Source organism: Trachurus trachurus (assembly GCF_905171665.1).
Source record: "Trachurus trachurus genome assembly, chromosome: 13".
Lineage (NCBI taxonomy): Eukaryota > Metazoa > Chordata > Actinopteri > Carangiformes > Carangidae > Trachurus > Trachurus trachurus.
In genome coordinates, this window is record NC_139892.1 from 34,181,766 (window position 1) to 34,204,339 (window position 22,574).

The 22,574-nt window shown below is 42.7% G+C and overlaps 1 protein-coding gene across 1 annotated transcript; it reads left to right on the plus strand.

Annotated features, from left to right (window-relative positions):
• Window positions 1–243: 243 nt before the first annotated feature.
• ppp2r1bb (protein phosphatase 2, regulatory subunit A, beta b) lies at window positions 244–15,011 on the plus strand. Its single transcript, XM_083985476.1, has 15 exons — window positions 244–418; window positions 1,109–1,199; window positions 1,322–1,422; window positions 1,830–2,062; window positions 2,214–2,361; window positions 2,473–2,628; window positions 4,593–4,707; window positions 4,839–4,909; window positions 7,794–7,928; window positions 9,196–9,369; window positions 9,553–9,613; window positions 12,075–12,229; window positions 12,841–12,983; window positions 13,111–13,202; window positions 13,311–15,011. The coding sequence occupies exons 1-15, from the start codon at window positions 341–343 to the stop codon at window positions 13,325–13,327; spliced, it is 1,770 nt and encodes a 589-aa protein (XP_083841602.1). The 5' UTR covers window positions 244–340; the 3' UTR covers window positions 13,328–15,011.
• Window positions 15,012–22,574: the final 7,563 nt, after the last annotated feature.

Consider the following 22,574-nt stretch of genomic DNA (forward strand, 5'->3'; position numbering starts at 1 on the left):
CTATCCCTTGACATGACATGAAAATGTTGATCCAATATGGAATTTTACAAATGCCATGGAGTGACTTAACTACGGACTTGGGCGATTCTGTGTTATTGAACGTTTTTTTTTTTTTTTTTTTTACCTGTGTTACTACTTTTGTTGTTCATTAAATATTTTATTTGTCCTATTTCATTTTTAATAGCGTTGCCTGACCTAGGGTACTTTTTGGTCGGTGGTTCCGTGAAGGCCGTGAAGGCAGCAGCAGCGGAAGAGGGAGGGCCCTGCAGCCGCTGTTCTCTGGCAGAAACCCCGTAGTGCAGCACAGCAGCGCCATTCGGTAACTGCAACAGTATCCAAAATGGCAGGAGCTGATGGAGACGACTCTCTCTACCCTATCGCCGTTCTCATTGATGAACTGCGAAATGAGGATGTTCAGGTAGTAACCCCGCTTTCGATTTTAATTGCTATTGTTTACTTTATAGCAAAAATAAAAGCAAAATTTCATAGTCTGGCGGCTAACTAGCTAATATGCTAACTGTCGTTCCCGGCTAAGGCCTATCGGGAATTTTCTCCCGGACGCACCCTGTTTCATCAAACTAGTTTGTTGTTTACGAGGGTTTACGATGTAAGTGGTTAGACTTAGACCTAGACTACCCTTTGTTATGAATTTCTTTCGGTCGATACTCAAATCCGCTGAAATATGAACGTTGTAAAATGAATTGGATATGACGAACCAGTCTAACCGGGTCACTGGTTTAGCCGCTAACGTGAACGCAACGGCGCTAATAACTTAGCAGCAGTGCGTTAGCCCAGTGACTATAGTTAGCAATCACAACAACAGGGCGCGTTAGGCCGCAGTGGCACAGCTCACTGTTTGTTAGCTTGTTAACTACGGTTAATTTAATGCAAAACCACCGTGTCATTTCAGCCATCGTAGTTCATTGCCCCCTGAAACGCTATGTAACGCTCGCAAGCTAAGTTACGTTGGCGAAGATGCGAACCGTAGCTAGATACAAGTTATCACTTCCTGGTGAATTGTATTTGGGGTTGCAAGTTTTAATGACGCATATTCATTGACACAGTGTATTTTAAGTGGTTTAAACGTTACGTCCGTTTTGTGTTTTAGTTACGACTGAACAGCATCAAGAAGCTGTCCACAATCGCTCTGGCCCTTGGAGTAGAGAGGACTCGCACTGAACTTCTTCCTTTCCTCACAGGTAACAACAGCAATCACTGCGACTATAAAACCGATTCACATGATGTCTGACACAAGCAGATATGACCTCACTGTTGCACTTTAGTTACTGCATACATAATAAGTCTTTCTGTCACTTCTCAGACACCATCTATGATGAGGATGAAGTGCTCCTCGCCTTGGCCGAGCAGCTTGGAAATTTCACTATGTTGGTGGGAGGGCCTGAGTATGTCCACTGTCTTCTGGTAAGTCAAGTAGCAGTTAGTGGAGGGTTTATGTGTATATACGTAAAAATGTACAAAGCTTAAAAGTTCTATTAGAAGTCCACCCGGCCGACACTATACATTACTGTGTTCATTGCAACTGTTGAATGTGTTATGTAATGCTAGGATACATTTTTACTGTCCATGTATTGCTGCTGATAGCAAAGTTAGATGGTAGTGGTATAACGTGTAAGGTAAACTCACACAGCTAGTTTAATGTCTTTGACTCCTAAAAAGGCCATAATACTCATTTTGGACTATCAAAACATAAATTGAAAAAATACTTGTGTGTGAAATACTGGCTTAATCCTTTTAAAATCTTTATGAAATATCCAAATACATACAAAAAACCATTTCCCTCTGTAATCTTGTCCCTTCTTTGTACACAGCCTCCTCTGGAGAGCCTCGCCACGGTGGAAGAGACGGTAGTCAGAGACAAAGCTGTGGAGTCACTGCGGAAGATCTCTCAGGAGCACTCTCCAGTTGACCTGGAGGTCCATTTTGAGCCTTTGGTCAAGCGGCTGGCTAGTGGTGACTGGTTCACTTCTCGCACATCTGCCTGTGGCCTCTTTAGTGTCTGTTATCCCCGTGTCTCCAGCACTGTCAAGGCTGAGATCCGTCAGTAAGTGGCTTTTCAATAAAGGAGATAATTTTAACGTGCTCTTATTTGAAATGACAAAGTTAGACATGTCATTTAATGTAGACCTGATGTAATTGCTGGTTTGTTCCACCATCACTTTTCTCTGATTAAATGTCTGTGCTTTTATCCATAGGCATTTTCGCACCTTGTGCTCAGATGACACTCCTATGGTGCGTCGTGCTGCAGCATCTAAACTGGGGGAGTTTGCCAAAGTCCTGGAGCTTGACTATGTAAAAAGTGATATTATTTCCCTCTTCACTGCTCTGGCCTCTGATGAGCAGGTATGTGCACCGATATTCCTTCCTGTCAAGTTCGACTATTGCCGTCTTGTTATGTTGTTTGCTTTAAACCCAGGGAAGGCCATACTGATCCCAATACCCTTTTTCAATTAGGACTCGGTGCGGCTGCTTGCAGTGGAGGCTTGTGTCAGCATTGCCACCCTGCTGCCCCAGGAGGACCTGGAGACCTTGGTGATGCCAACCCTGCGCCAGGCTGCAGAGGACAAGTCCTGGAGGGTCCGTTATATGGTGGCTGACAAGTTCTCCGAGGTAGGCAGCTAACTTCTTTACTTGTCTTCCTTTTGTTGCAGCCACCAGCCGAGATTCATGTTCTGCGGCTACAGCAGGCACGGGCAACTACTCCACAGAGGGCCGGTGTGGGTGCAGTTTTTTTTTGCTCCAACCAATCAAGAGCACACAGTTTGACCAATCAACTGTCTGAACCCGGAGATCAGTGGATTAAATGAGTCCATCAGGTGTGCTGCTGCTTGGTTGGAACCACACCGCAGCCACACCGGCCCTTTGTGGAGTAGTTGCAGACGCCTGGGCTAGATGGTTCTTGATTGTCACCCATTTTAAAAACCAGGGAAAGTGGATGTTGGATGTTTTTCTATGTCATCCTCTGGCAATCAGTGCCTGAGTGAACACATTTTTTGCAATTTTGCTTATGCACATTCTTTTCAGTAAGATTTTTGCAAAAGTGATTTTTTTTTTTGGTTTTAATCAGTTTCTCTTAAGGCAAGAAAGGCAGGGGGAAGCACTAGGGATGCTCATGTTTAGCAGTTAACAAGGACTTAAAGTAAAGTTCAAAATTGGAAGATCTGAGCACCGATTAGATGAGCTAGAGCACAATAGATGTGGGTGGCATTGATCGTCCTCTGAATCGTCAATGGCTGGTCAGGTTGCAGTCACAGATACTCTAATAATAAGCTTTATCAGATAACAGTTAATGATTGGTTAACAAGTGCGGTTATCAGTCCAAAAGAAAATGAGGAATCTGATTGAATTTTAATTTGGTACAAACTGTGACACTCCATTTGCAGTCTCATATAAATAGAAATTAACATGACTTCAGTGGTGCACATCACACAGTAGCTATGTCTTGACAGATGACCACTGTGCTCCCGACTGCGCACGGCATCTTAAAAGTCCTGGGAAGTTCCTTGGTTTATTAACGTTAGTATCTCAACGCACGGCATTGATTTCCCTTGCTTACAGTCTTTATATGCTGGTCTCAATGAGTCCCATACCTATGAACTGGAACAACAGAGGTGTAATGGTTAGCTAAACTGTCACCAGGCATCTCTCTAAACATAGCCAGATGGGTTTGCACACCGAATATGTTATGTGTAGTGCCTCCTAAATCCTATCTATGATGAGACCTGCTGCTATGTCCACAAATGTCTTGTTGTTATCCCTCTTTATTGAAATTCATTTAACTTTCCTTAAGCCTGACATTTTTCAAATATATATAGTTGAGTATGTGGGTGATGCTTTCTATTCAGAGACAACTGTTGGAGCAGACTGTTTTTTGTTTTCAAAACCTGTGTTTGGTGTGCCTTCACAATCTGGTGTTGAGTTTCCCATAAAATATTTGAAAATGAAAATAAATGCATATATAATGTGTGATATGTGATGGCACCACCCCAACTTTCATTACAGGCACATTTTAAGAAATGCATTACCTCATTGTTTGTCCATGTGTAGGGATATTTTCAAAAAAATGTCCATGCCTCCCTTCAAGCACTTAAGATATCATTTTAAGGAATTAGCCCCCAAACATTATTTGGACTGAGTGATTAAGATGTACCTACAAACCTTTAGGCTTTACATTGGTTTCAAAATGTATCCACAATATTGCACAGTTGCAGACAGTTCAGATAAAAAAGGATGCTGTCACAGTAGCTGATTTTATGTGGGAACAAAATATCCTTGACTTGGTTTCTTACCCAGTATGATTCAGCAGGCTGAGGGCTGCGTATTGATACTTTTCAGACAAACTTTAGCATTTGAGGTAAAGCTAAAATAACTAGATATTTCTTCAGTTGTTTAACAACTCAGTACATTTCAAATAAAGTGGGTTAGGGTTAAAAGATTAAACAATGAGCACTTGCGTTGTCATGTTGGCTACATCAACAACATTTCACAACTTAAATGTAATGATGGTTTGTTTTGTAAGGTTGCCCACATTGTTGATTTGATATTAAGGCACCTTTACTTCTCTCCGACTGTAGCTCCAGAAAGCAGTTGGGCCAGAGATCACCAAGAACGATCTGGTCCCAGCCTTCCAAAATCTTCTGAAGGACTGTGAAGCTGAGGTCCGTGCTGCTGCAGCTAACAAAGTCAAAGGTCAGTGCACAAGTATACATTTTGTCAGAAGAAGGTGAATCTGACAAGTTAGACCAAGCAGCGCGTTTCAGCCTTTTTTCCAGTCCAAGCTCCATATTTTCTTGACGTTGCACTCTGGTTCTTTTTGTCAGAATTCTGTGAGAATCTCCCAGAGGATAATCGAGAGCAAATCATCATGACTCACATCCTGCCCTGCGTCAAGGTAAAATAAATAGGTTTCTGTCTGCCATACTGATATTTCTGCTGTGCGGCTCCACTTCTCAGTCGAATAAAAAACCATTTGATTTGCCGAGAGTTGCTAAGTATGGAACAGAACTTGAGGCTTATCTTTTTATAGTTCTCCTCAAAGAGTTGATGCAGACATGTGGTGTTGGGGCCTCTGGCGTAATGAAAACTTTTCTTCTCATATGGGTCTTTTGTGTTGCTAAACATCCAGGGGGCTTTCACATCTACCTCATTTGGTCTGGACTTTTCCTTCTTTTTTTTTCTTCATCTGCGATGGTTCGGACTTTCTAAGCTTTAACAGGAATTTGTAGTGGTCAGCTACATACATTGGCGTACGCGCTACACCTCACTTCTCATTTCCTTTCTTGCCGGTGGCGATAAAGCCTCCGCATGACGAGGACATTAATCCAAAATCCTAACTAGGTTTACATATTAGGCATGGCCTCGATGCCGCTGGTAGTAATGACATGGTAGTAATGACATGACAGGACAATTATCGTTGCCACAATGCAAACTTGTTCATTCATTTTCCTAGACTGCTACTCTCCTTTTTTTTTAAATTTCATGAGGACAGGACGTCCCATTAATGCAGTGTGAAACTCTACCCAACCAGATCAAACACTACGTAGCAAAAACACAGACCGTGGTTCGGACTTTCAGGTGTGAAAACACCCTAAAACTCACTAATCAATATCAGTATCACATATGTGATGAGTCAAAAGGACAAGCAACGGTGGTGACAAGATAGTTTTTGTTTTTCAATGCTGCATTAAGTGAATGACTTGTAAGATACTGAAAGTCTTTTTCAAAATGTCTATTATACAATTGTCGGTTAAAGGGATAGTTCACCCAAAATTCAAATTTCACTCATATCTACTCACCCTCATGTCGACTAAGGGCTGGGAGAAGTTTCAGAGTCCTCCGTGCCTTCTCTGAGTTACAGCGGGGCTCCGTGCAGCACTGCATGTCCATATAGCGGTTGAGAACGGGGCTCACTTTTCTTCGTCCAAAGAGACACCAAAGAACATCCAAATACCTCCATAGTGCTCGTCTGTAATGTCCCTCTTGTATTGAAGCCCCGACATGAGAGATTGTTCCGAAAAAAATTAAATAAGTCTATATTTTAAGCTTGTTTGTAGCGGAAGCTCCTAGGGCTGTCAATGAATGGCAGAAATGAGGTTCGAATATTGCCTCTTAAACACAGATATTCGAATAAAAATTGAATTTCTATTTTTTTTCATATTTTCTCCAAAAATCAACACTAGATGGACTTTATAGCAGTAGCCTGTATTTATTATCAGCACATGTCAAACACGTTTTGAACAGCTTACATTACACAAAACAAACGGCTACACAATGCAAATCAGCAACGACATTATATGCATATTAATAACGTGAAAAAAGACCGCGTTTTACTCGGCCTTTATCAATTCATGTCAAACAAGTTTTGTGATGACGTGAGCAAACAGCTCGCTCGGGAAACGGGATAAGAGCCAGCATGTTTTATTCCAACATCCAAGCAATGATCCTTATAACGCGGATCAAGTACAGTTGTGATGAAGTGCAGAGGATCATCATAGCTCTCAGTGAACGGCACTATTTTTTTAACGCGCGATTAACACGGTCACTCGGTAATTTGGGAAAACAGAGAAGCTGCTTCTCCCCAGACGTGACCACACAGACAAGTGTGTGTGTGAGTTACTACGGTTACCGTGGCGCTCCCGTCCCCCAGATATTTCTGCAGCTGGATTTACACGATCCGGTCTGAGACATGAAACTTATGGACTGAGGAGTCGTCCCACTGCGGTCTGCACGTCACACCGACGACCGTGCATTTGTAGGAGAAAGTTGTAGTTGCTGTTTTTGTGGTTGTGCGCATGAAGATAATTAAAAATAAATTATTAATATTCAAATATCATATTTTAATATTCGGATTTCTATAATTCAAATATACATTCGAATTTCAAATATTCATTGACAGTCCTAGAAGCTCCCAGTGTCTCAGTTCACTGCTCTGCTTGTGCATGTCCCGCGACAGTAGAACTTAAATGTTACAAAGATGACCACTGACACAACTCTACCTGTAAATGGCTATTATGGGGTCTGTTTTATCAGGTGCTTGCAAAAATCCTTTGGGCAAGTTGTGTGCATCTGTGTGCCAGTGTTGGTCAGATTTTGAACAGCAGATGGCACTGTTGTTGTTTTTTTAAATTCAACAATAACTTGAGTTGAAGCATTGCTGATGAAAACCTTGTCCATGATTGCCAGTGACTGTTATTAATTCACAAATGTAAGCGGCAGAACAGATTACTGTCTTTATAGGCTTTTTAGTTTTAAAAGGCACAGGTTCGTGTTGCGTAATTTATTGCTCCTACCCGTATGTAACGTTGACAGGATAAGCACAATAACGCTGACACGCAACCTTAGAAACAACCTCATCATCATAACTCATGAATATACAAGACGTGTGACAACATAGCTTAGGAATTACTACAGGGTACTAACGAATTTGCATGAATTTGTACAAAAAGCACCATCTGATATTGGCTTGACCAGTTATGTTTGAACACGACAGGGCAAAAGGCAGCAGTGTCTTTTTGTTTATGTATTGTGCCATTTCTGTCTGCATCATATTTGAAGTTCTTCCACCTACAGTAGTTGACAGCAATGATTGTTTGTCTGCACTGGTATTAAGTCCACTTTGCTGTGTATTTACACACAAGTGGATTATAGCCTCCCTCTCTGTGTGTGTTGTGAATATAGCCCATAGCAGTAGTCCTGAAGTTTATTTACGCACTTTGTGTCTTAACTATTTGTTTGTGCTGATCTCTGTGTCTCCTGTGTGTCCCGTCCCTGATCAGGAACTTGTTTCAGACACCAACCAGCATGTGAAGTCAGCCCTGGCCTCGGTCATCATGGGCCTTTCGACCATCCTGGGCAAGGACAACACAATAGAGCACTTACTGCCTCTCTTCCTGGCTCAGCTCAAGGACGAGGTAAAGGAAATGCAGACTTGTAAATCATGTGCCTCAATTTCTCTTTTTATATTTCACACAGCTGGTTTTGGAAACCTCCTCAGGGGAGTGCTTGGTTTGGTATCATTCACAACAAAAGTTTCTTGTGAAGCGTCAAGAGTTTGAACTTCCCTGGCCTTTAGCATGTCTGAGACAGGGTAAATCCACTTAGCCGCAGCCACCAGATGTACCTGGCTGCCACCTGGCTGGGTGGGAGGATGATTCATGCAGTTGGCGACCAGACTGAGACCTTACAATTAGAAGACTGAATAGCTGTGTCTAGAGAGAAGCATAATGAAAAGCTGGACTCAGTCTAACTACACAGGTTATTGCTTGATGTGTATATATGCAGTTGTAAATGTGGGTATTTACTTGTAACAGTGGGTTGAGCAAAGCTACACTTCTAACTGGTCATAGTTTTATAATAAAACAGGACACATTTCATGAGTTTATATTCCTTGTATTTCAGTTATTTTCCTGACTGTCAGCATTATACAAACCTTTGAAGTTATTTCCTCCTAAAATGAAACAGTTTTGAGAATGCATTAGTTACAATAGGCTGAGTTTTAGCCGATGAATGTCTTTGTAGATTTGTGCTCTAACTTAACATCTAGAAATCTTGAATCTAGAACAACAATGAACACACGTCTGTGACATTAATTTGACCACTGAAACTAGACATGAGTTTGGCAAGATAGATGCAAAGATATATAAATGTTTTGAGAAGCTCAAGGCCTTCAGTTCTTTCTCTGCCTCCCTTAGTCCTATTTAAAGATGGCCCAATTTCTTGACAACATGAATGCAAGACCAAAAGTGTCTAATTAGATTACGGTCCAAACTGACAGCTTTGACTTGAAGATTTCAATAATTCAAGGTGCATCTGTATAAGGACAGTTTAAAAGGGAACAAGCTGAATGTTCTGCAGACAAGCAATTCATTCAAAAGATGAATTATTTCAAATTATCTTCACCTGCTACTTTCATGCAGTTTAGGACTTAAGTTGTTGTATGTGCACGAAACGTTTCTTTTCTTTGTACTTGTTGTACAATTTAAAACTAAATGAGATCTCTTGGGCATCTTGGATACATATTTGGGTTAATTAATTCTAGATTGAATTATCTGGAAGTCTAAGTTGTTAATGGTGGCTAAGGTTGCCGTATCAGTTTATGAGATGAATGTCTTATTTAATATTAGGACACTTACTTGCAGCCATAAACGTAACTCATACATCTTAATTCTTCTGTCACAGTGCCCTGAGGTGCGTCTGAACATCATCTCCAACCTAGACTGTGTGAACGAAGTGATTGGCATCCGTCAGCTCTCACAGTCACTGCTGCCGGCGATCGTGGAGCTCGCAGAGGACGCAAAATGGAGGGTCCGCCTCGCCATCATAGAGTACATGCCCCTGTTGGCAGGACAGCTGGTGAGTCATGGGGTCTGGGAAGACAGTTGACACTCATATGAAATTTGCCCTTAAAGGTCTTTCTAATTAGTACCTTGCATAGACCCAGAGATCTAAGTAAGACAAAGTCATACAAACAGGCTTTATCAGGGCTGCAGACATTCAGGAAATGGCTCTAATTACGCTGTGTCCTTGTTTCCTCAGGGAGTGGAGTTCTTTGATGAGAAGCTCAACACTCTGTGTATGGCCTGGCTCATTGACCACGGTAAGGGACTCCTGCATGAGATGTTTCCAAAGATTTATGTCAGACATGATCAGGTGCCTCAAAACACTTTATTTATTGGTTGCTTAATCAGATGTTAAAGCAGAAGTAAGCGATCCGGTGGTTTTGGCTAACTTCCTGTCAGCCGATGGAGTTAGCAGTCCCCGCCCTCGTCCCTACGTCACCACATTCACGCGCATCCCTTGGCTGCACACACAGAGAGGACCGCCCCTTTATGCCGTTCTCTCTCCTCATTGGATAAAGGTTGTAGGATACAAGGAAAGTTTTCTCCTCGGCTTACAGCAGAGCAGAGTGACTGACAGACCCGTGTTTCAGAGCAAACACTCTATATAAGTGATTGCCATCGGAAGATATAACTATTTAAGACTTATATTAACACAAACATTCCGCTTACTTCTGCTTTAACATTATCTTTTATCGGTAGTATAATTTTTATTCTATGAATACAGCTTTGTCCTGATTATTGTCATGTTTTCTACATTTAAATATTTCTTTAAAACACCATAACCTCCCTGAAACCACTAAACTATCGTACCTCGAAGAACTACTTCTTCCCTACATTTCCAGTTGGGCTTATTGTATTCACTTTGGCTCTTGATGCCCTGCAGCAGCCTGTAACACCTTAATGGTGCATGAGCCCTTTTCTTTTCTTTTTTTGAAGGACCACGCATAAAACTCCTGCTTTGTTTCCTCATTTTCCATTACGCACTTTAGCAACGTGGCATTAGAGCATCACGGCTGTTCCTCACCTGAGCCTGGCCAGTCAACAGATGGGTCTCCTCTTACCACTATCATGCTGTATTATTACCAGAACAAAGAGAGCCTGGGGTGGTAGGGAAGAGATTGATCAGCAGAGAGGGCGGGGGCAGGGCTGCGCTATTTATCGAAATATATTCAAAATATATGGCAACATGGCCAAGTGCAGTATCTGTAGGAGCTGAAGTTTTTTCAGTACAGGTATCATTTCTTCAGATACAAAGGAACAAGTTTGGTTGATGTAAAACACAACACAGGGTTTGGTGTTTTCATGTCATTTAAATATTTTTCTCTTTTTAGAAACAAAATGACTATTCCTGAAAGCGTGTTTCACAATTGCACTATGAGTCAAAATAATCCCAGAATGACTTTTTGGTGGGGGGTGAGAAGTGTAGGTGCCAAGGGTGGCTTTACTACATGCTAGTCCAATAACGGCCGTAACTCCATATATACAGTACGCTGTAGCTGTGGGCCGGGAAGGAGCAGCGTCATCCTTCAGTGTAGTGGACTGGACAAGTTGTCATCAGAGTTTGTGTCACTGGAGTCTGAAATTGTCATAGTGGGGAAGTTAAGCTGTGCAGTTTCACTCTTTCATACTTTCTGCATGTATCACTTAGCTCGCTCAGTTTGACCTTATTCCTGGAGGCAGCACTCAGGTTGTGCAGTGTATTTATACTGGGGTTAAGTGAGTTCAAAATCACAGTTGTTTCTCTGTGGGTGAGTTTATATCTGAGCAGATTTGCCCTGGGCTCTTCTCTCCTGTGAGACAGTCGTCGCACATGTTCAAATGCTGCAGGAGCCAGCTGCCCACCAAACTACACAACACACACCCCTCTCTGTTTTTCACTTTCAGACATTGTCTTTTGCATACATTGTTCGCTCAGAGTATATAGGGTTCTCTTACCATAGGGTTTCCCAATTAGAGAGACAGTGGCTATTGAGGACAAAGGGCCAGCTGGGTTACATCATTGGAATGCTGCTGGTGCGAGTTTCTGTATGTACGTGTGTGTGTGTGTGGCTGTAGCCGGGGTTAAGGCTGTGCCACCCTTACATAAGCCGTTCAAAGAAAGACAGGACTAGAGAAATCAGCCCAGAATCTTTGCCTCACAGACTCTATCTTTGTTCTCCCCATAGAAATCCTGTGGCCATTTAAAATTTCACATGACGTACAAATGCCATGATTTCCCAGTATGCTGGGTAACTATAGTAAATTCTATTTTCAGGCTATCATATAAATCATACTGTTGTAGACATCTGGGCTTCTTTTCTGCAATGTCATGTACCACATGTTCTTCTTGAGACTTTCATTTAGTTGAAAAGTTTTTTTTTTTTTTTTTTTTTTTTATTGCCAGAAATTAAAAAATAATGGTGAGATGGTTTACATCATCTATAACACAGCTGCCCATTATATTCACATTTCTCTTAGCATGTTTTTTTTCAATGCTAAGCCCTGCTAAGTCACAAGTTTAAAACAGAAATTCTAGTTTTTGTCCAGTGTTAATAAACCTCTATTCTTTAACATGTGATGCAGAGACAGAAAAACTCAAATAGTGTGAAAAATGGAAGTGACTTCAGACGAGGCGAGAGATGGAAGGGCTCTCCCTGCATGGACGCACTTGAAACGGATGGCAAAAGTCCAACCTGGATCACACCATTCACGCAGAATATTCTCACTGTGATTTTCTAGTGTATGCCATCCGCGAGGCAGCCACCTGTAATCTCATGAAGCTTGTGGAGAAGTTTGGAGCCGAGTGGGCGCAGAACACCATCGTGCCCAAAGTACTGGGCATGGCCAACGACCCCAATTACCTCCACAGGATGACCACTCTGTTCTGCATCAATGTGAGTCAACGGCATCATTTCCCATAAACTTGCTCTCGTGTTAAAGGGACAACGAGGAGTTTTGGAAAAGCGAAGCGTTTTCACACTACATTTATGAGCCTCCGCGCGCACCGTACATTTCTTTGACCGGGCGCAAGACGGACTCATGTTTTCATTCATCAATAATTAAAGTCAGAGGTTCAAAGAGGTTCACATACCACCGTAGTTCCGACCATAAACGGCGATGCGGCTGCGTTATTCTCATGATTCGCAACGAAGGAAACGCTGGTCGGCTCGACCAGCACTTCCGCCACCACTAATAATAACAAAATAACGATAGAGACAGAACGATATATTTATCGAAAATGGGCCCATTAACAAGTGTGGGTAGCGGAGATTCATCCACATTAACGTGATACTTTTTTATAACCGAATAGAAACTCCTCGTTGTCCCTTTAAGTTCCTCTAAGTTGATTTGAAGCTTTTAATAACCGGTAAATGTGACACATTTTGAGCGCTATATATAGTTTGTCCGAAACTGAGTTCCTTTTTTTTTAGTTAAATTTCTGTTACTTACTTCCCATGTCGTTTCGTTGTTGTCATTCTTGATGACTGTTATTATCGTGTCTCAGGCTTTGTCAGAGGCCTGTGGCCAGGAGATCACCACCAAGCAGATGCTCCCGGTGGTCCTCAAGATGTCCAATGACCAAGTGGCCAACGTGCGCTTCAATGTGGCCAAATCCCTTCAGAAGATCGGTCCCGTCCTTGACAGCAAGTATGTTGTCTCTTTCATTTCAACGTTGGATGTTTTACTCGTTGGATAAAATTGTGTAATGTGAAATCAAGAAACCACACATAAAAAACTTGTTTAATAATTGTTGCTTTTGGTCTTTGTCCCAAAGTACACTTCAAACAGAGGTGAAGCCAGTGCTGGAGAAGCTGGCCTTAGACACAGACATGGATGTCAAGTACTTTGCCCAGGAGGCCATCAGTGGTGAGCGTCGCTCTTCTTCTCGTACACCAACTGTGAATGACATCATCCATATCTGATGCGTGCGGTTAAAAAAAAAAAACTGACTCTTGTTTTCTTCTTTTTCCACAGTCCTGGCCCTAGCATAACCAACCCACCATGGCTAAACCAGACAACCACCCAAAACAACAACAACAACAAACACTTTTACAAGATATTTATTGATGTTCAGGAACAACTGGTAAATGTATAGAGAAAGCTGTTAACAATTGTTTTATCCTTTTTCTCTTTTTCCTTTATTTTTTACTGTCCATTGGTAGTCCACGTCCAGGCATAGCGCAGGCTTCTTTGTTAACCTTCCTCTTTGCTGTAAATGGGTGCTTTTAACAAAAGGCAAAGTGTGATGAAATTACATTGTGGTGCATGCTGACCAATGTGCTGCTGTTCTAGCTAGGCATCGCTAACCAGAGCCCCTCTCACATTCCTCACATTTTACACCCTCGGCCACCGTTGGCACTAGAGCCAGAGCCACCGCAGCATACCACGTTCGTACGTTTCGCTAGCTAGCACCTAGGGCCGCGCCGGCCTCTCTGTGCTGCTGCACTTTCCCTCCCAGTGCAAGACGCAAACTTTGAGCAGCAGATGGAGCAACAAGCTGTTTGTTGTGCTGCGCTTCCTCTCAAATCAACCCTTTTGAAAGCTTTTTCCAGAGACACGTGCGGCTGCCCAGACAAGTGACTGAAAGGTCTGCTGGTCTAGCAGGCTGTCGGGTTTTTTTTTTCACACCAAACCAAGCCAAACCTGTTGCGCCTCCTAAAAGCCTCCCAGGTCCACAGGTTCAGCACAAAGCACGGTGTCCGTTACTGCATGTAATCTGAACTTTCAATGATTGCATGTACCAATCAGGTTAAACTAGTGTCCTCTCCCAACTCTGTCTACCAGACTATCCTGCCCCTCTGCACTGTTTGTTCTCTGCAGCAACACAGATTGAACGGGTCAGACAAAATGAATTACCCCCAACACAGTGTAATAGGGACCAGCTCAGTCGTAAAGTGTTGCTCATAATTATCCCTCCTCCAAATCCCCAGTGATTTTGTTGATGTGCAAGGGTGGGAAGTAGTAGTCGGTTGTAACTTTCTGCAATATGTTCTCGGCATTGCTCTTAATCTTTGTGCCAATGACTTTGATAAGCAGTGGTGTTTTCTTTTAGTATGCCTGGGTAAACAGTTTTCTCCTGTCCTGTTCTGTAAAGAGACAACATTGTTTTTTTTCTGTAAGGGACACTTTATTCCTTGGACGTTAAATAGGATTGTTAAACTTAATTGACTACAGCTATCAGAGCCGTGGGGATTAGCTAAACCATGGCACTCCCCGTGTCCCACAGCCACCCTGTTTTCCTTTAAATCCATGCCAGGTCCTCCGCTGTACAGGAGATTTCAAAGCATAAGGTCAGGGAGCATTAAGGCCTTTTGCTTACAAACCTCTACACGATGGAGAACAAGTGCATGCTTTCAAAGAAAGTAGGATGGGGGGTGGCATGGAGCATGTGTACGTAAGGCTGCATAATGTTTTATTATGGGGTGAGAGCTGGGGTGGTTATGGGCGGGTTGAATAAATGTATCGTCTGTGTTGATAAAAGAAACTTTTGTCTTTCCCTGAACTCCTCCCGCTGTTCCCTTCTCCTCCCCTCCTGCCCTTTCATTTTGTTCTCTTGAATAAACCTTGATTGTTGATTGTCCTGTATCACAAAGACTGTGCTTTTATTTTTATTTTGAATTCGCTCCACAATTGGGATGCTGTACTACTGTATCTTCATCTGAATAAAGTAACTCAAAGGAACGGCTGTAGCCTGCTTTTATAATTGGTCATTGCTTAAATACATCAAGGCCTCTTGTCACTGTAATTGCCAATTTGCCACATGGCAAGCAACAGGAAACAACCCTATTAAAAAATCCACTTTATTAGAATAAGTGAATTTGTCAGTAACAGTATTCACATACAATCATACACATAATTTATTTTAGTAACATTAAAAAATATATCAGCATATTGTTTTTAAATGTTCAATTCAGCCTGACATGATTGACATGGGGATTTTTGTGGAGATGTAGAAACATTGCATAAAAACAAAGATTGCTTTGCAAAGTGTATTCAAAATTACTTGCTGGAATATTGAAGAATCTTTGTACTGTGAAAAAAGCTGATGCATGTGCACTGAGATAAGGTTTAAGAGTCAATCTGAAGCATCACAGGATGTGAATAAACCATCAGTAGTTAAAGTCTTTGCCATTCACTGAAGGTCAAGTATTCATTCACCCTCTTCCATATTCTGCACACGTGAACGCTGCAATTTTATCGCATTCTTATTTGCACAAAAACTGCCGAGCTCTGTTGAGCTGCTTGGTGACCGTGAGCGCACAACAATTTGTGATTGGCTGAAGGTCTGGACTTGGCCACAGAAGGGCCTGACATTGTTTTGAAGCCATTGAACATCTGTTGGGTCTGATTTCAGATGATATAGGTAATCAATTGTTGAATTCTGAAGAAATATCAGAAGAAACAGTTGAGCAGTATCGTTTACTAAAGAAAAGGGAAACTGAGTGGAGAGCATATGGATTTGATGCCAAGCAAAGGTACAGGTGGATAATACACTACACCATTCCTGTGTAGCCTTGGCTTTATATATCTGGCCCCCATTTTCACGCTGGGAAAATAAAAAAATCAACCCAATCACAGTAGCGTTGCAGACTGCAGCAGGTTTTTCCTTGAGGACGTCTCTTGTCTTTTAACTGCGATCACTCTCGCTTCAGTTTTCACAAACCCTTGAGATCCTTCTGTGGCCTGAGCATTCCCAAAAGCGAGATGAGGCGATGGGGAACGATGTGTTCCTGGCGCGGTGCTTTCAGAGAACACCTTTTATTGGCGTCCAGGAAAAGGTCAGCCTCCAGTGACTATCACTGTTGTTGAGGAACAATAAAGGCCTAATTATGTCCTTTGTGACTCTGTGAAGTCTGAGGATGCTGAGCTCTCTTTATAGACTTCCAAAGCAAAACCCTTCAAGATGTGAAGTTCAGTCCTCTGAGCCTGAAAAAAAAACCCACTGAAGGAAATGTGGGATTAATTTCACATGTTCACTGATGTCGTGTTTTGGTTCCACACTGACCTGGTAGGCAGCTGCTGTGGAGATGAAAGCGCCGGTCCTCGGGGCTGTTTTGGCCACGGGGGAACCACGCGGAGCTGGGGCAGGGCCTGCACCCGACACCTGGCCCTCACCCCGACTACTGCTGAGGAGTGGGCCGCTGCAAAATAAGGGCTGGGCTGTGACTGTGGTGTTTGTCTCTCTCCAGTTTGAATCCTTTTGTTGGAAGTTTTTTGGGGTCACCACACAACTAGATTCAGCAGCTCTCAGACCAGGGCTCCACTTTGCCACTAAACGTGGGCATTTTGCCCCAAAAATCTGGGACAGTGCAAGTAAATTTTTCATTTATTTGCACATGTGAAACCAGAAAATTTGCAGTTTTTTTTTTTTTCAACACTGATGAAACATGGAAGAGGTGAATCAAAGTATGTGGAATTTCTCATTACAGGTGTCAGGCTGATGCGTGTGAGGATCATGATTGCAAAGGAAATGTGAATATTTGCTTTGCATGTCAATTTACAGTGTGCACCCCTACATTTTCTGCCTGCACTCCTAAAATTTCAAGTTAAGTTGACTTCTAAAAATGTTAGACCGGAGCCCTGTCTTTAGGCACACGACCGTTCATTCCAAATGAGCAATCGACAAAGAGGATTAGAGCAATAAATCGCGTGGCAGAGATCTCTTTTTGAGAATCTGGACCTTCCTCTTTTATTTTTAATCTCCTCAAATCTCCCATCAGCCCTCCTTGGAGCCGTACTCCACCCCACTGTCCAAGACTCTGGGTTCTTTGACTCCATATAGCTCCATCACGTCGGCGGAGCCCATTATGCATGTTATCACACACACCATAATGCACAGGTTGGCGGAGCCGCTGCTGTGTGTGTGTGTCAGCACATTCTGCTGCGGTGAGACCACCTTGAGACTGTAGCAGCTTTCAAGGCCAGGATGTGCTTTTTTTTTTTAAAAACAAAATGGTGTGAAGCAGGAGGAGCGCTGATAACCAGACCTTTCCCTCACATTTGCCACACGACGAAGAGTTTGAGCTTGTCGTGTGTTTTTTTTTTTTTTTTTCAAGTTGGTGATCTAAACACAGAGCAACATGCCAAGCTTTGAACTGCATTTTTTTTCCTCCAACAACCCCCCCCCCCAAAAAAAATCTTCATTAAAACACGATTACTTGAGGACGAGGGCCAATCTGCCCCCTAAATCCGCTTGAGTTCATGAGGCAGTAATGAAACAGCAGAAACCTATTTCTCTCTGTTTAGATCCTGTTATTTGGGGGGATTTTCTGCAGCCGGAGCCCTTGACAGCGCTGAGAGCCCTGACGTCAATGCAGCTGCCTCCCAGGACTGTGTCATTTATAATGAAAGGAGTCAAGCAAAGCCCCCACACAGCATGACACACAGACACACACACACACACACACACACAGTGAGGTCAGATGCTCTCAGGGTGACAAATGACAAACATCAGTCAGGGAGAAGAGGAGCGCTGGTCCGCTCATTTTCCTGAAGTCACCTTGTCGCTTCAGATATCCTCCTCCCCCTCTCCCCCTTCTCCTTCTCCTTCTGGCATCTCTCAGCAATGCAGCAGGGTTTATCAAGTGTATAAACTTTTCTTCTCCAGATAATATCAGAGCTAACACGCAAAGGTCGCTCAAGCGGAGTGTGAGCCCTATTGGCCCAGGCTGCAACACGCTGGAGCTAATTTCTTTTTCTTTTCTTTTTTTTTCCATCCAGACACTACTGGGTCATCTGTGCTGGGATTTTTCAGACTCTGTCCATCTGCTGGCCAGCATGTGTTTGAGCAGTGCATTCAGAGACAAGGGACACATGTGTATGAGTGCAGTGAACGTAGCAGGTTTCATGTTAGAAAATGGTTGTTCCACTGACACACACACACACACACACACACACACAGCATGCAGGGCTACACCATTTACGTCACTTGCTTCAAAACCTGTGAAGCTGTGCTGAGCAATGCTTATTTTTTTGTATATATATTTTTGTGTATGTGTTTGAACATCACAGAAAAGATGTAGCTTTTTGCAAAAGTAGATTTTTTTTTATCTTTGTATTCAAAACTGGAGCATCTTGAGTGCATGTGTGTGTGTGTGTGTGTGTGTGTGTGTGTGTGTGCAGCTAATCCTGAACAGTGCTGTGATCTCCTGCTCTAAAAAAGACGCAGTAGGATGTTGTCATCCACCCTCCCCCTGTTGTCATGGCAACCATTGATGTCATTACAGTATACTTTGGTCCTGATGAGTGAACAGGCCTCTGATATTGTGATATTTTACTGAAAGCATAAAAGAAAGAAAGAGAGGGAGGGAGGGAGGGAGAAAAAAAGAGGAGATTGTCAGTCCTCGTATCAGCTTTCTTTTCTTTCTTGTCTCTTGCCCCCCCCCCCCAAAAAAAAAAAAGACTGTCAGTGACAGACAGGCTGCTAGAGGTCTCAGCAGCAGACAGTGCCACTGAATACACACTATAAATAACAAGCTTTAAGTGGAGAATCATGGCGTCTTTTAGTGAAATTTGCTGCAAGGTCGCGCTTTAAGTTTGTCCAAATCCCCATTGCATTGTTATCTAGTGGTGGTGTTGTTTTCTCTCATGGCAGAGCAGGAGGCTCAGAGCACAAAGGAGGATTTTTTTTAAATGTATGCATGTATTATTATTTTTAATTTGTTTATTTCAAGCAAAGCTCATCATCTGTCTGACGGCTCAAATTGACTTTGCATTGAGAGGCAACAGATGCAAAACGAGGCGAGGCGACGTCCACTGAAATCTGATCGGCACCGAGGAGACGTAGGCGCCGGGCGTGGGCACATCTGACCCACCCCGCGGCTCAGGCCCTGGCAGTTTGGCTCGGTGGTGCACACTGCTGACGGCCAGGTGGTCTGATCTGGTCTCATCCCAGGAAAAGGGAGCGAGACACTGGTTTCCATGAAGGGAATGAGACCCCCCCCCCTTTAACTCTCCCTCCTCTCTCTCACCTAGCTCTGGTGGTGTATTAGTGGGATTAGCTGTTCTCTGTCTGAGTGGGCTGATTGGATTGACATGTTCTCTCTACATGATCCTTTCCACACAGGAGAGACAGACCTCTGCTCTCATGCTGCATTCTGACGCCCTTTTCTTATTTACCTGTGTCACTGTGTTGTTGTTGTTGTTGTTTTTGCTCAGTGTGTTTCAGAGATGGACAGAGTACTCGACCTACTTTTTTTTTTTTTTTTGGCTTTTCATGCCTTTATTAGATAGGAGTCAATCAGAGTGTGACAGGAAATGGGAGGCAGAGAGGGGGGGAATGACACGCAGGATAGGGCCTAGGGTCCGATGCGGGACTCGAACCGGGGCTGCAGCGAGGACCACAGCCTCTACACACGGGGCGGGCGCTCTACCAACTGAGCTAAACACTGCCCCTCGACCCCAGTACTTGAGTAAGAGTACAAATACTACTGGTCAAAATTTACTCCATTACAAGTAAAAGTAGCTCAGTCGACATGTTACTCCAGTAAGAGTAAAGAAGTACTTGCTTTTAAATGTACTTTAAGTAAAAGTAAGAGTAAGAGTACATTTCTTATTTTTCACATCAATGAATTACTATAATTTTTTTCTAAATTAATTTAAGGAGCTTTTAACTCTTGTTTCTGAGAATTAACTCTTTGAAACCACCTGCACTGATGTGCTGCTTTTAGGGGTTAGGGTTTCCTTCTTTGACAAACACAGCTTGTGTCCAATAGGATTTTAGAAAAAGACCTGAAAGTAACAAGTACTTTTCAGCCTTCCTAGAAATTAACTCGAGTAAAAGTAAAAATATTTGTCTTGGAAATGTATTCAAGTAAGAGTAATCTAATACTCAAGTAAAGTACAAATAGTCTGGATATGTACTTACTTACTGTCCACCACTGGTGTGTTCACAGGCTGCAGGAGATGTGTGGTGTTTGGGGTCGGTCGGTCAGGATCAGGCCCTTTTCTTTCTTCACGGTCACTGCACTTTGCCATCACACACTAAAAAGAAAAGGTGTCTTTGAGTTTCACCCAGTTTTAATAAATATTGACAGGCGATTGCCATGGAGACGGACTGGACGTGATGTCAGATCGGTGATCTCAAGCACTGGTCAGGGCTTCAGTTCTTATCAGTGGTGATGATGAATTATTCAGCCCCCTCCTCGCCTGTTAACACAAGAGTATAAAAGAGTTCTGCAAATGCTGCAGTGGCACACAGCTGCTCATACACAAAACACAAAAAACAAAACAGGAGCCAGGTGTTAGTTTGTTTGTGTTACGCTGTCTTCTAAACTACCACACATTTTTTGTATGAATTTTGCAGAGACACAGAATTGAAGGACCACTTTACCCCCTAAAACCATATTTTATCGCTGAAGTTGTTGGTTTTATTTGCAGTGGGTTTGAAATATGCCTCTCTGAGGTTTCTGCCTTAACCCCAAAAACTGAATTTTATGTGGCGTTCACTGCATAAAAAAAGTCTGTGAAGAAACTATTGATGGATCATGGGTAATGGGTTCTTTAGCAGGTTGACTTATCTCCTTTGCTGTAATGTAAAACACTTGGCCACGTGTTACCTGTTCTATTTGATTAGATTGATCATTTGATTATTAACACGACATGATCATCGTTAAAGCAAATTTGATTATTTGTTTAGGAAAATGCAGTAGCTACGCAAGCAGGATTCAGAATGGCTCGAAAAGACGTAGCCTATCCGTCATTTGAAAATGACCACAGATAACTTTGCTCTTAAAGTTGGTCTGGCCACAGTCGCTCGCTGTGTGATGGGAGAAATCTCAGATGCGTATCTCAAAACACGACCAATAAAACTGGAACTCTCAGCACAATCGGACACCGCATAGTGAGGAAATGTATTTTCCTGTAACGTGACCCCGATCTGTAATGAGAGAATGTCAGATCCGACTGTCTGGTAAGCAAAAAAGAAACCCTTCACAAGCACATGGCTGATTTAAAGCAGAAGTAAGTGATATATTTGTGTTAATATAAGTCTTAAATAGTTATATCTTCCGACAGCAATCACTTACATAGAGTGTTTGGACTGAAACACGGGTCTCTCAGTCCCTCTGCTCTGCTCTGAGCCGAAGAGAAAACATTTATCGTATCCTACAGTTTTTATCCAATGAGGAGAGAGAACGGGATGCAGGGCTGTGTGTGCAGCCAAGGAACGCCGTGAATGTGGTGACGTAGGGACGAGGACTGTTATGGTGCGTTCAAGGAAACTCGTATTTTTCCGACCGTGAAGTGGTACCAGTTCGATCTGGTACGAGTTCACCGGTCGGAAGTTACGAGTGGCCGTTATAGTGACTTTCACCGGTAAAACAGGTCGGAAAAACACGAGTGGGTTGCCTGAAACGCTACAAAGTCGTAAGTTGTGACTTGAAGCTGTAATTTACGATTTCAAAAGCCTGCCTGGAACGCAGCATTAGCTAAAACGACCGGACCACTTACTTCTGCTTTAAGGCTCTTTGGCTGCATCTGAATCATCATTTTGTGTAAATACATGGACTTTATGTCAATTTCTCTTCACCATCCGACAGCACTTTGGAATGACTCGGCACATTTTCTTTTTCTTTAGTCCTCTCACCTGTTTTGTTAGACCAGGTGGTTAATTTATTGCTTCAGGGAAATTCTGTCAATACTAATTAACCTATATCAACTTTCCAGTGGGTTCTCCAGCTGCCTCGACATCCTCGGCCCTTTGTTAGTATGTGCGGGGAACTACACATCTGTAATCTCCTGTGGAGTCGTCGTCTACCATCTTTTCAGGTTGTAACCACAAACTAGAACTGTGACTCTGTCAAAAGTTTTTAGCTGGTCGTTTTGAATCCAGCATTGGAAGGTATAAATATTTATAATGATCTAACTCAGCCAGTTCCATAGTTTCTGCTGCTGTGCCGGCCTTGGGTGCTTTAGTTCTGGTTGAAATGATTTCAGGATCAGCTATGACTCAACAGTTTATATGAAGCTCTCGGTGTGATTCATTTTTCCAGGTCATTAACCCACGCCTACACCCAGCAACCCCGGGGTTGTATCAGCCGGCTGCAGTTTGTAGTCACAGGGCAATTGGATTATGTGGAGAATATAGCAGAGTGCGTGGTAGAAAGTCATCAACCAGGTAGTTCTAAGTATAGTGAAAACACACTGACAAATTTTAGGATTCATCAACAACAACCCCACTCAAACCCAACAAAAGAAGAAAAAAAACACCCACAGCCTCTTTCTGTTCAATAAACATTT